General features: G+C 65.8%; 4 protein-coding genes across 4 annotated transcripts in view; 1 reads left to right on the top strand and 3 right to left on the bottom strand.

The window, feature by feature from the left end:
* Positions 1-1979: 1979 nt before the first annotated feature.
* CHLNCDRAFT_11223 (hypothetical protein) lies at positions 1980-3047 on the bottom strand (the record flags this gene model as incomplete). The annotated part of the gene is made up of 4 exons (XM_005846173.1): positions 1980-2126; positions 2272-2424; positions 2551-2761; positions 2896-3047. Coding segments are annotated over 4 exons (663 nt in total), but the record flags the coding sequence as incomplete, so codon positions are not given.
* A 681-nt stretch (positions 3048-3728) lies between these two features.
* On the bottom strand, positions 3729-7072 carry CHLNCDRAFT_135516 (hypothetical protein; the record flags this gene model as incomplete). Its single annotated transcript, XM_005846172.1, has 10 exons — positions 3729-4104; positions 4219-4332; positions 4481-4601; positions 4719-4836; positions 4957-5115; positions 5271-5333; positions 5509-5784; positions 5953-6177; positions 6320-6568; positions 6710-7072. 10 exons carry the CDS (start codon positions 7070-7072, stop codon positions 3729-3731), a joined length of 2064 nt encoding a protein of 687 aa, XP_005846234.1.
* Positions 7073-7476: 404 nt separating this feature from the next.
* Positions 7477-8884, top strand: CHLNCDRAFT_11571 (hypothetical protein; the record flags this gene model as incomplete). Its single annotated transcript, XM_005846351.1, has 5 exons — positions 7477-7611; positions 7763-7971; positions 8123-8288; positions 8533-8647; positions 8826-8884. Coding segments are annotated over 5 exons (684 nt in total), but the record flags the coding sequence as incomplete, so codon positions are not given.
* Positions 8885-9490: 606 nt separating this feature from the next.
* The window catches only part of CHLNCDRAFT_53116 (hypothetical protein), a gene marked incomplete at both ends in the record, with an annotated part of 3178 nt that continues 178 nt past the window's right edge, over positions 9491-12490 (bottom strand). The window contains 5 exons of the mRNA XM_005846171.1: positions 9491-9609; positions 9700-9840; positions 9944-10080; positions 10211-10320; positions 11578-12477. Coding sequence (XP_005846233.1) covers positions 9491-9609; positions 9700-9840; positions 9944-10080; positions 10211-10320; positions 11578-12477 — 1407 coding nt within the window. The remainder of the gene's footprint in view (positions 9610-9699; positions 9841-9943; positions 10081-10210; positions 10321-11577; positions 12478-12490) is intronic.

The raw sequence follows: 12490 nt of genomic DNA, 5'->3' as shown, positions 1-12490 counted from the left end.
AGATACCAGTCTGCTGGAGACGGCGAGGCGGGAGGCCGCAGAGGAGATGGGGCCCAGCGTGCCGCCATTCCAAGTGGTGGCTGAAGTGCTCACCAAGCGTGGCAAGAGGTGAGGCTGCTTGCTTCGACTGGCAAACACCAACTGCAGGCAGTTGCGCTTTCTGACCAAGCTCTGCCCCATTGTCCTGCAGGGGGCAGAAGGAGTATACTGTCTTTGTGGCGCAATTGAAGCCTGAGGACAAGGCGGCGTGGCAGCCGCAGCTGAACGAGGAGCACAGCGCCTGGCGCTGGTTCAAGCTGTCTGAGCTGTCGAGCGGCTCGGCTGCCCAGAACGCTGCCGCCGTGGCGCTGCATCCCGTGGTGGAGCTGGCGCTGCGCAGCGAGCCGCACAGGCAGGTGGTGCTGGCGGCGCTGGGGGAGGGCACCCAGCCCTGAGCGTGCGGTTCGCTGTTGGCCAGCCTGGTCATGCCCGTTATGTATCATTTCTGTGCCATCTGCTGCCCTGTGATCATTGTCTATAGTGCGGTAGCTTGCATGATTACATTTGCATGGTACAACAAGGTTTGAGGCTACACTTCAAAATATTCCAGGCATCCGGCAAGAACTGAGGAGGAGGTAACGGTACATATGGCAGTCTGTGAGACTGCGATGCAGCCCCGAATGGCTGCTTGTCGCTCATTTCAGAGCGGAGAGGCGGCGCATCAGCTTGGACAGACCCCAGCGCCGCTTGGGCCTGCAAGGAGCAGCTTCAGCGGCTGCTTCTTCATCAACGTCTGGCGTTGCTGGCTGTTCAACTACCCTGCTTGGACCGGGAGCATCCACACCGTCTGGAGGCAAGCTGGCGGCATTAGCTGCTGGAGCCTGCTGGGGCTCCGCCCCCGCCGCCGCCGCAATCGCCGCCTCTGCATCGATGTGCCAGGTTGTGGCGTTGCTGGGACTGGAAGCAGCAGGCTCAGTCTTGGGCCTCTCCCACAACGCGGCGGCCGTTTCCTCCGTCTGCTGCACAACGGCGGCAGCTACCAGCAGCGCCCTGCGCAGGCTGGGGGAATTCAGTGCGGCGCTGCCCGTCCTGCTGAGCTTGGCGGCCACCTGTCCCAGCAAGAGAGCCTCCTCCCTGGCCAGATCGGCTGAAACCGCCGCTGCCATGGCACGCGCCACTTCGTGCCGACGGCGGGAGACGAGGGGGCTGCCCTCCATGCTGCCCCTACTGCTGGCGGCTGGCATGCTTGGCGGCATGCGAGTGCTGCTACTGCCGCCGCCGCCGGCCGTGCCGGGCCGCGGCGCCGATGCGGCACGGCTGCTCCTGCTGCCGGGCTGGGGGCTGGCGGGCGCCTTGGCGGGGCTGGTCGGCTGGATGGCGGCGTAGCCTGCTGCGGCCACCAGGGCGGCATACTTGGGGTGCACTTGCACGGGGGCTAGCTCCCGTGGGCCCACGGGTGCACAACTCGGTGCCGAGCCGGCGTTCTGGTCTTGAGCTCCCTTGCAGGCACCCATTGGCACGTCTGCAACTGCCCCGGCGGTGCCTAAAGGTGCGCGCTGGGCAGCTGTGGGCGCTCTTGGCTGCACCCCATGGGGCCTGGTGTCCACATGGATGCTGATAGCTGCGCCGCCGCCCGGCTGGGTCTCTGGCTTGGTCTCGCCAAGCGAGCTGCGCTGCGACAGCGCATGGAGCGCTGCAGCCTGCAGCTGCTCCTCGCTACCTGTGCCAGTGGCTTGTGGCTGTCGGCTGGTTTGGCTATTGAAGAATGCCGAGCTGGTGGCCAGCTGTGGCCCCGCTGGCGGTACCGTGCCTTTGGCGGCCTCGCCGCTGTACCGCGCCGCCGGCAGCAGCTCAGCCAGCTGGCCCAGTCCTGATATCTCCAGGCTACATTTTGACTCCAGCAGCTGGGCTGTTTTGGTGGCATCGTGCTGCGGCTGCTGCGTCTCCAGCCCCTGGCTGCCAAGCTGCTCGGACCTCAGCAGGCCGCACCGCTGCATGTCTTGCAGCCGGCTGGCCACTGCCGGCATCTCCAGCAGCTGGTCGGCAGTGACGCGCTGGATGGGGTCGAGGTGCAGCATGGCGGCAACGACATCCCGCAGGTCCTGGCTGTACTGCTCGGGGATGGGCGGCACGGTGCCTTGCAGCACCTGCAGGCGGCAGCGGGCGCAACCCATCCCATCAGCAGACAGTCCACTCCATATGTGAGCATAAGGACAGGAAGCTTGGAGCCGGCGCATATGCAGTACTGGCAGCTGTGCGGCAGCTGCCGAAAGGCTGCCGGGCTGTGCCCACCTTGAAGCGCAGCTCCCGCGATGAGCTCGACTCAAAGGTGGGCGCAAGGGTGGCCAGCTCGTGGGCGATGCAGCCCAGAGCCCAGATGTCGGCAGGGAAGCCATACGGCTGCTTGTTGTACACCTCGGGAGCCGCATACAGCGGGGTGCCCACCTGACAGCGCATGAGGGGGGCAGGAGCAGGGGTCAGGCGTCGCATGCGGCGGCGCAGGATGATTCAGTGCCTTGCCCCAGGCTTCTGGGGAATGCTTGCTATTTGAACCCGCCGCTGCAAGCTCACAATGGTGCTGGTCATCTTCTGGCGCATGAGCTTGGATAGCCCGAAGTCGGCCAGCTTGAGGGTGCCGTTGGCGGAGAATAGTGTATTGCAGGGTTTGAGGTCACGGTGGCACACGCGGTTGGCATGCAGGTGCCGCACCGCGGTGGCCAGCTGCAGCAGGAACCGCCAGATGGCCGCCTCGGGAAGGTGACTCTTCTTGGCAGCCTGATGCCTGCATGCGGCACGGGCAGCAAGGCACATGAGAGGGGTTTAGTGCAGTGCACTCACTTGAGGTGGGCAGCCTGTGCCCCTTGCCAACGCACAGACGGCACCGCAAAGGAGTGCAGTAGCCTTGATCCGCCCCACCTTATGAAGCGGGCTAGGGTGCCTCCCTCCAGCAGCTCCATCACAACGCACACGTTCTGCTGGTCGCTGGTCACAAAGGCCTCCTTGAAGCGAACAATTGCTGGGTGCTCCAGCATCGCCAGCACGGCAGCCTCATTCAACAGCTGCCTGCGGCCCTCCGCAGTCTGACCCGAGGCCGGGAATACCTGCATAGGGGGAAATTCAACAGCAATCGCAGGAGGTGAGAGCCAGGGCATGCAGCGCCGCGCAGATGCCACCAGCGGGCTGTGCAGGCAGCGGCGACCCCAGCATGGGCAGCAGCAGCGGTGCGGCGCGCTGGAGTTGCGCGCGGCTGCGACAGCGCCTCACCTTCAGCGCATACTCTTTGCCGTCCGCTTGCCTTCTGGCTCGATATCTGAAGCAGAGCGGGGAGCATGCATGCACACATGGTCCGACTTGCAGCTCAACACTTGCAGCGTGTCTCTCGACCCGCCAATTTGCGGGCTGCAGAAATTTAGAAAAGCGAGTTACTCACACACGGGCAAAGGAACCCCGGCCGATCTCATCTCCCACAAGGAAGGATGTCCCAGTGTCCGACATATGTTGTTGCTGCCCGCGGCTGTTTGCACGTCGCGAGAGAAGGGCGAGAGGCGGGAGAAGTCTGTGCGCTTCCGCAACGCGGCATCCACGTCACGCCGCCGCTGCGCCTGCTGTGGTCTGCTCGCCGTACGGCCCCTCGCTTGCCCCATATCAATCCTATGGTGCTTGATCAACACCGTCGTTCGAGTAGGGCCTTACTCAAACACCTGGGCCGTGACTTACAACGTGCATCACACACAGACTCTCCAGGCACCTCACTCCTCCTTCTTTGCCGCCGCCTGCTGCTGCGCCGTGGCGCGCCGGAGCGGCATGCGCCCGCTGGCCCGCCGCGCCTCGTAGTGCGCCACATAGGATATGGCCACCAGCTTGAGCACATACCCCAGACCCAGCTTGGCCAGCAGCAGCAGCGCCCACAGGCCCACTGCGCTCGCCGCCACCGCCGCCGCTTGCAGCGGGCGCAGCGCCGCCAGGCCGCCGTCATGACGCAGCGCGGCGGCGGTGAGGGCGATGCGGAAGAAAAGGGCGGCGGGGGCAAAGGGCTCAAACCCCACCAGCTTGTGAATGTTGTGGCTCTGGGCGCCGCTCACGCGGTCGCACAGGTCACGCATGAACTCGCGGTACACGCCAGGCCTGCGGTACACAGGGGCGGGGTGCATGGTTCGGCCCGTGGCGGAGATGGGCGCTTCGCAGGGGTATGGCGTGCAGCCCGGCCTCATGGACGTCTTCCCTCCATCTGCCCCTCACCTGATCTCATTGAACTTGCCCAGCACCGCATGCTTGATGATGTCAATCACCATTTCTCCCGCATAGATGCGCGCACACCCGGCCAGCAGCGTGGGGTTGGGCGCTCGTGAGCCGCTGCACGCATGCGCAGGAGCGTAGAGGCAGCCCGGGCAGGGTTTTGGCGGCGCCTCCACCATCCTGCCGCCACGGTTTCACCGGCACAAGCGCTCACTCGCGAGCACAGAGCCTAGTCCAACGCAGCAGCCCCACCACCGTGCCCCACCTGTTTCCCATCTCCTCCACCACCACAAACGCCAGCACCAGCAGCAGGTGGAAGCGCTCCACCACGTCCTGGCAGGCCAGCGTGTAGAGCTTGGTGGCATCAAACCGCTTGAGCACGGTGCCTGCGCAGGGTGGCGGGCGGACGGTGCGCGGGCAGGCAGGTCACGCAGGCAGGCACAGCGCACACCACACGCACGCGGGCAATCGGTCGCCCTGCCAGCAAAGGTGGTCGACATCACAGCACACCGCGTGGCCACGCCAGCGCCTCTTGCCTTTGATCTCCGTGAAGTTGGCGGCGATGAGCAGCGCCACCAGCGTGTTCTTCTTGGAGTTCATGGCCACGCCAAACACCATGGCCTGCGGGGGCGGGCGCAGCGGCAGCGGGTGTGAATGCAACAGCCGGGCTGGGAGGCTGCCGGTTCCGCTGCGTGCACAGGGCAGGTGAGCTTCCCCCAGCAGCCCGCCCCCGCCCCCTACCTGGCTCATGAGCGTGGCGCCGTGCAGCAGCAGCAGCAGGCTAGCTACCAGCACATCGCAGGCGACGTTGTAGGCGGCACGCCGGTCCCAGGCCGCCGCCAGCTGGGTGCAGCTGGCGGCCAGCGCCTCCATCACGTCCACGCCAAACGAGCAGCAGATCTGCAGGCGGCCATGGGGCGGTGTGCGCACACGTGCGTATGTCCGTAATGGTGGGGAGCTGTGTCGGCTGCGGCAGACTGGTGAGGCAGGCGTAGCCCAAAGCGGCAACAGGAGCGCCAGGCTGGCGGCGTGAGGTGCGGGGCAGGCGGGCGCACCTTGTCGCTCAGCTCCAGCGCCGTGTACAGCACAGACAGCTTCAGCAGCTCCTGGGTGAGGTCCTGAGGCAGGGAAACGCGTGTGCAGGCGCAGGAGCAGCTCAGCAGAGCGCTGGCGTGAGCACAGCCTTGCCTGCACCACCTGCGACAACCAGGCCCGCCCTCACCCAGCACCCCATTTCCCGGTCGTAAAACACCCCGTGACCGCCGCCACACCAACCTGCCTCTGCCGACTCACCTTCATCCAGAAGTAGAGAGTGCCTGCGTTGAGGTTCCACAGGAACAGCACCACACCCAGCGACATGGCCGCCACCAGCAGATCAAACAGCTGGTCACCTCGCAGCGGCACCTGCCACCGCTGCACGCGATCCGCCGCCGGCTCCGAGCCCGCCGCCCTGCCGCCGCTCTCGCCGCCCCCGCTCCAGCCGCCACTGGCTTTGGCGTGAGCCAGCAGGCTGCGCCCCACGGCAAGCAGCGCCACTCCCACCCGCAGCGGCAGCAGGGTGAAGATTGCCTGCGGCACCACAAGGCAGATGCGCAGGCGGGTGAGAGTGCAGGAGTGTCACAGCTTGCGCCACAAGGCTTCCCTAGCTGCCACCCATCCCAGCAGGCATGCTAGCTATCCCCCAGCCCAGCCCAGCAGGCACCCCAGCCACCCAGCCACCCCCTCGTCCCAGCCCACCAGGAATGAGTCGAGGCAGAGGGCGACTCCAAACAGCAGGAAGCGCTCCAGCTGGTAGGGCACCGACACCAGCGCGTTGTACACGCGGTCCCGCTCCGTCTGGCCCCACACCACATCGGGCGTGGGGTAGCTGGGCCCCGGGTGCAGCTCGGCCACCAGGTAGGCCGCAAAAGGCTGGTGCGGCCCCGCTGCCACACCTGCAAAGCCCAGCAAGTTTGGGCACAGCTGCATATGGGAGGCGAGCACGGCATGCATGGCAGCCCAGCACAAGGCAGCCTGCTTTGCAAGCAGAGCAACCGCAGGTGCTGCCATGCTCACCTCGCCGCAGCGGAGGCGCCGCCCCCATCGGCGTGGCTGCCGCGCCCACCTGCCCCGCTGCCGCGGCGCTGCCCGCTCCGCCTCCACCTCCTCCGCCCCGAGCCGACTCGGGGATGCCCTCCAGCCCTCCCAGGCCGCCGCCGTCGTGCTGGCGTGCGGTGGAGATGGTGAGGGAGGCGATATCACTCTTGGAGCTGCGCAGCGGCGCCTTGCCCAGGCTGTGAAGATCCAGCGCTGACTGGCTCAGGCTCTCCTCCCGTGGCATCGCCAGCCCCTCCTGGCGATCCACCAGGCTGTCCTGCAGCGACAGTGCGACGCTCCCTGGCCCGGGCGCTGCCGGCGCCGCCGCAGCCTGGCCGGGCTGCTGCGCTGGCCGTGATGCGGCCGCTGGTGAAGACGTGCTGCTGCCTTTGGCTGAGGCATTGCTGCCAGCACGCACCGGCTGTCGGGGGCTCGCCAGCTGGTGGGGGCTGGCTACTTTTCGGGGGCTGGTCAGTGGTGTGCTGCCCGCGCGCTCCACGGCCTGTGCCAGCAGCCCTGGCTGGGGTAGGCTGGAGGCCTTTTGCGGCGAGGGTAGGCTGGAGGACAGCAAATCCTGCGGCTGCTCATCCTCCGCAGGCGTGGCGCAGCCAGAGCTGCTGCCCTCGAAATCTGACGCCGCCAGCAACACGTGCCCCGCCGCCTTGCGCCGCTGCCGCCGCCCCTTCCGGACGGTGGTCCAGTCGCCTTGCGGGGCGCCATCGCTGCTCAGCCGTCCCTGGTGGCTGCCCAGCATCGGAATTGGCGCGCTGCTGGCCTCCATTTCGGGGGCAAGTGATCGTCTACAGGGTCATCGCAGCAAGTGGGATTGCTGCTGGGGCACAGAGACCCAGCTGACTGCACAGATGCACAGAATGGGGCACGGGAGAAGGTCCAGAGGTCATGAACAGTAGGCGGTCTTTCCAGCACCCCCAAAAGCCATATTCTGGCCTCTAGGTAGTCGCAGAGTGCAGCGCAGCCACTAAAAACAATCGTTGCGCAGCAGCCATGGCTTCCCTGTCGCTGGTAGCCAGCGGCCTGGTGGCCAGCACCACAAACCTCCGCCCCTCTCGCACTGTGCAGCCGCCCGCAGCGCTTTCCAGCCGCCCGCAGCGCCGCCAGCTGGCCCCTGCCCCCAGCCGCCGCTCTGCTGTGGCGGTGGGGGCAGCGGTGGCGGCGGCTGCCACCCAGGACGCCGAGGTGCTGGGGCTGAAGATGGCGCTGCTGGACAGCTTCTGGGGCACCGACCGCGGCCTGGCCGCTAGCAGCGACTCCCGCGCAGAGATCAACGAGCTGATCACGAAGGCAGGCCGCTGCCGCAGCGTTGGGCTGCCGTGTGCTGCTGGGAGCCGCACCCTTGTCAGGACCTGGCTGTGCCCCCTTGGTGGCCAGTGCAACCAAGTAACAAGCAGCCATGCCCGCCGCTCCCGCTCCCGCTTACCTGTGGCACCCCACCCCGCCTCCTGCCCCGCAGCTGGAGGCGCTCAACCCCACCCCCGAGCCCAACGAGGCGCGGCAGGCGCTGGGCGGCACCTGGCGCCTGGCCTACACCTCCAACTCCGAGCTGGTTGCGCTGCTGGCGCTGGCGCGGCTGCCGCTGGTGCGCGTGGGCGAGATCACGCAGAGCATCGACCCGATGGGGCAGACGGTGGAGAACCGGGTGGAGCTGGAGGCGCCGCTGAGGTGAGGGGCGGGCTGGCGGTTGGCTGGGAAGTGGGGTGGGACATGGCGGTGCAAGGCCATCAAGCCTCACGGCAGCAACTCTGCCTGGCAGTTTGGCTGCCAACCGCCGGCCGACCTCCCATCCGTCTCCCATGAGTTGACCCCTCTGCAGCAAGACGTCGCTGAGCGCGACCGCCACGTTTGAGGTGCGCAGCTCCAAGCTGCTGCAAGTCAGCTTCGAGGAGGGGCGGGTGGCCACGCCTCAGCTGCTGGCCGACCTGCAGCTGCCCGCCAGCCTGGACCTGCTGGGCCAGCAGATCGACCTGGCGCCGCTGCAGGTGCGGCGGGATGGGTGGGCCGACCTGCATAGGGCTACAGCTCTGGTCTCCCGCCGCTGCCAGGGTGGCATTTTGCGTTTTGCGTGCGGCAGCTGGTATTGGTACCCACGTTGAACGCTCACTCAATGTGCCCCCGCCCACTTGCGGACCCTCTCTCTTCCTGTGGTGGCCCACGTTCCTCCCCTGCGTGTGCCCTGCTTGTGCTTGCCCCGTTATCTCGCAGGCGGCGCTGCAGCCGGTTGAGGGTCCGCTGCGCTCCGCGCTGGGCACGCTGGGCGGCCTGCTGAGCCAGGTGCCAGACCTGCGCATCCCGGTGCGCAACGTGCAGGCCTCCTCCTGGCTGCTCAACACATACCTAGGTGAGGATGGCAGGCATGCCGAACAGACGCGTGTCCCAGCTTCAGCAACGCATTGGGCTCATCGATGTTGTGACAGTTGTGCTAGTACCTCCTTCACAGCCCAGCCTGCCCCAACTGCATCCTCACGTGCATTGCGTGACGCGCTCGTTGGGTGCCCCTGCCGCCCCCATCCATGCAGACGACAGCCTGCGCATCACCCGCGGCGACGGCGGCAGCGTGTTTGTGCTGGTGCGCGACAGCGGCTCGGAGTGGAGCGCAGGCGGCGCCGCCGACAGCGCCGCCGCCGCGATGCACAGCTCCGACTGGGAGGCCATTGAGGAGAAGGACCCTCCAGCCACCTCGTCTGGCGGCGTGGATGTGGCCGGCGCCACCGTGGCATCCGTCGCCGCGGAGAGCGCCACGGTCGTTGTGGTGGAGCCCTCTGCGGTGATCGAGGAGGGGGATGCCGGCGGCGCAGGCAGCCACGGCAGGCTGTACTGAGGCGCTGCCTGAGCTCCACCTTCACCAGCCTGGGAATTCTTTTTGTGTGGTGTTCAGTTGGTTTTGGATTGCTTTGATCGGGTTTGATCGGAAGCATTAGCTAGATTTGATGCGTCTTAAAGCATGCATGCAACAGCATGCCTACTCGTCTTGATGGTCCCCTTCTTGTCCTCTCTCTTGCTCTCTTTTCGGCCATTTCATCTACCACCATTTTATGCAGTACTGCTACTTCTCTTAGCCTGCCGAATGAATCTGCCATGTGCGTGCGATTGAACGCTCTGTTTTACAAACCGCAAGGTGTGGACAGAAAACGACGGCATTGCCTGGGAGAGAAGGAAAAGTTTGCAGCGTCTTGATGCCAACTCAACAGTTGGAAGTGGCTACGATCTCTCCTGCCCTTGTGATGCAGGCTTGCGAGGGGGTCCTGCTGTGCTTGATCATGCCGCTAGGACTGGTTGTGGTGCCTCCCGTGTAGGAGCCACCTGCAGGGGCAGCAGCGCTCAGGGGTGACGGGCGGTGTGTGGGCAGGCGACGCTACAGTGCGCACACATGTGCGGCCACAACAATTTCACCACCGTAGACAATCAGGATGGTATTGCCGCCAGGCCAGGGCAAGCTGAAGGAGCCCCAGATGGCGCCGCTGTCGATGCCTGAGGTAATGACGGTGTACTGCACCACCTGGGGCGCACCGAACTGGTTGCTGAAAACTTTGTCTGCAAGCCAGGTGGCGGCAGGCAGAGCAGGTGAGGCCCAGCCCACGCCCAAACAGCACCTCGAGTCCACAGCTGGGTCAAAGCAGGCGCCGGTGTGCCTCACTGTTGATGTTGAACGCCGGAGTGTTGACAGTCTGGCAGCTGGAGCAGCGGCGCACGAAGAAGGCATCAGTGCCGGTCATGAAGCCTGGGGACGACGGGTTGTACCCCCACGCAATCCATGACCCAGTCACGGTTGCTCTGCAGCAGCGGCAGCGGAGGTATGCGGCACGCGGCGTGCATATGGTCAACAGAGCAGGGGCCCAGTGATGGCGTGCATGCACTGATGCGGCAGGGACGGCAGGGCAGGGCGGCGGCCAGTTTAGCTCACTTGATGGCCACACGCAGCGTTGCACCGTCGGCCTTGTAGTACTGGCTGAAGGAGAAGCCAGGGTTGGTGTCCGTCTGGCAGCTGGCATACTGCACCCCGTCCAGGCAGCACTGGTTGCAGGGAGGCGAGGGTGGCGGAGATGTCGGGGGAGGCTGGGGTGAGGGAGATGGCGGGGGAGATGGCGGCGGTGATGGGCTGGGCGGCTGTGGGGAGGGCGGAGCTGGCGAGGGCGGCTGTGGGCTGGGTGGTGGCGGTGAGGGAGGCGTCGGTGGTGGCGAGGGTGGTGGCGGTGAGGGCGGTGAGGGTGGTTTTGGGGAGGGAGGTGGGCGTGGTGGGCGTGGTGGTCGAGGGGAAGGTGGTGGTCGAGGGGAAGGCGGTGGTTTTGGCGGTCTGGGCCTGGGTGGCGGTCTGGGTCTAGGTGGCGGTCTGGGTCTAGGTGGCGGTCTGGGTCTAGGTGGCGGTCTGGGTCTAGGTGGCGGTCTGGGTCTAGGTGGCGGAGGTTTGGACAATTGGAGTTTCCGCCTGCAATCATGGGAACCAAGGAGAACAAAAACGAGAGGCATTCAGCAACCAACCGCCACCTCGGCGTGACGCGTGACGCGCGCCTATTCCTACCTGAATTCCTCTTCAGCACCCGCCAGCAGAGGTGCTGCAAGCAACAGGAAGTTTTATTAACCAACAGTGAATGCCGTTTCTGTTCGAGGCCAAGGCACCCAGACGTGGCAGCGGCGGTAAGACGGCGGGATCAGGAGCGGGGGGACTTTGGGTGGGGGTTGCATGAACAGGCCGTGTTGGGCCCGCGCAGCTCTCAATGTAAAGATGCGGCAATGAAAAAGTGCTCACCGGCGCTCAGCGCAACCACCGCCACGAGGAGCGGTAGGGCACCCATTGGGGCTGAGGGCGGAGCGTGAACAGGCTGATATCCAGTAACAGTGCAATCGTGCAGCTTGTGCGATGATCGTTGTGAGGAGACGGAAGGAAGGCGTGATGCCGCAATTGTGGCTGGTATCTGCCGGCACCAGCTGGGTGCACACGCTGTGCACTGCTGCATGACTGCAGGGCAACACATCCTACGGAGCGCATTGATTTCTGCACTGCCACAGCCCTGATCCAATGGCGACCAGCATTGCCAGCTATTTCCATGCCAACCCTTCTTGCATCAAGTTACACAGAGTGCGGGACGTGGGTGACTGCCAGGCGCTGGCGCCCGCCGCACCGCCCCATTCAAGTCAGCCGCGCCTCATAGATTGTCGGCCGCAGGTGCCACTCATTCTTGGAGTCTGCAGCCAGGCAGCAAGCACACATGTGAAGCAAAGGCTGTGGGCCAGCAAAGTTCCAATGCTGCCTCAGTCGGATCAACCACCCACCGACACCACCAGTCCCACCCAACCCCGCTCAACGACAACCCCCAGGCAAGCTGCAGGCTCACAGATGCCCAGGTGAGTGTAGATATCCGCCTTGAACAGCAGCCGCTTGTCCTGCAGCAGCCCCGCGGGCAGTGCCTGCTGCAACCCGCGGCGCACCCGCTGCACATCCTCCGTGTCGGTATAATCAGCTGTGTAGGCACACAGCACCCAGGACCCGTCGCTGGCCGGGCCTGTGCTGCTGACCTTGGCAGACATGCACAGCGGCGGCAGCTGCGGCTGCTCGCCGCACACTGCCCGCGCCACGGCAGCCCACGCGGCGTCTGCCTCTGCGCCGCTGCGTGCAAACAGCATCCACTTGCCCTTGAGGATGCGGTGCTTGGTGGCCAGAGCATCCACATCTGCTGCCGTCAGCCGGTCCCCGGCGCAGGCTGCCGCCCCCACCAGCTGCTCCCACTCCTCCACCGCAGCATCCACTCGTTCCTCCACGCTGCCGCTGCCGCTGCTGTTGCTATCGCCGGCCTGCTGCTGCCGCCCCGGAGGCTCCTGCTCGTGCTGCACAACAATCCAGGCCACATCGCGGCAGCTGGACGCAGAGGGCCGAAAGGTGGCCAGAAAGGTTTCCAGTGCATCGCTGCTGCTGCTGCTGGCGGCACCCGCGCCATTTTGCGTCCCTTGTGCTGCAACAACTGAGGTGGCTGCTGCTGCGGGCGCCGCAGCCGTTGCAACCTGCTGCTGCTGCTGCTGCTGCTGCTGCTGCTGCTGCTCGGCCGTGCCCGTTGCGCCTCCTCTGTCGCTGCTACCAGGCGGGGAGTGCCTGCCGACGGAGAACACCACTGCGCGCTCCGGACCATCCACCACCTTTTGAAACGAGTGGCTGGGGTGCAGGCATGGCACCGCCGTCTGCAGCGCCGCC

Source organism: Chlorella variabilis (genome assembly GCF_000147415.1).
Source record: "Chlorella variabilis unplaced genomic scaffold CHLNCscaffold_14, whole genome shotgun sequence".
NCBI lineage: Eukaryota > Viridiplantae > Chlorophyta > Trebouxiophyceae > Chlorellales > Chlorellaceae > Chlorella > Chlorella variabilis.
This window is presented reverse-complemented; position numbering and strand designations above follow the sequence as displayed.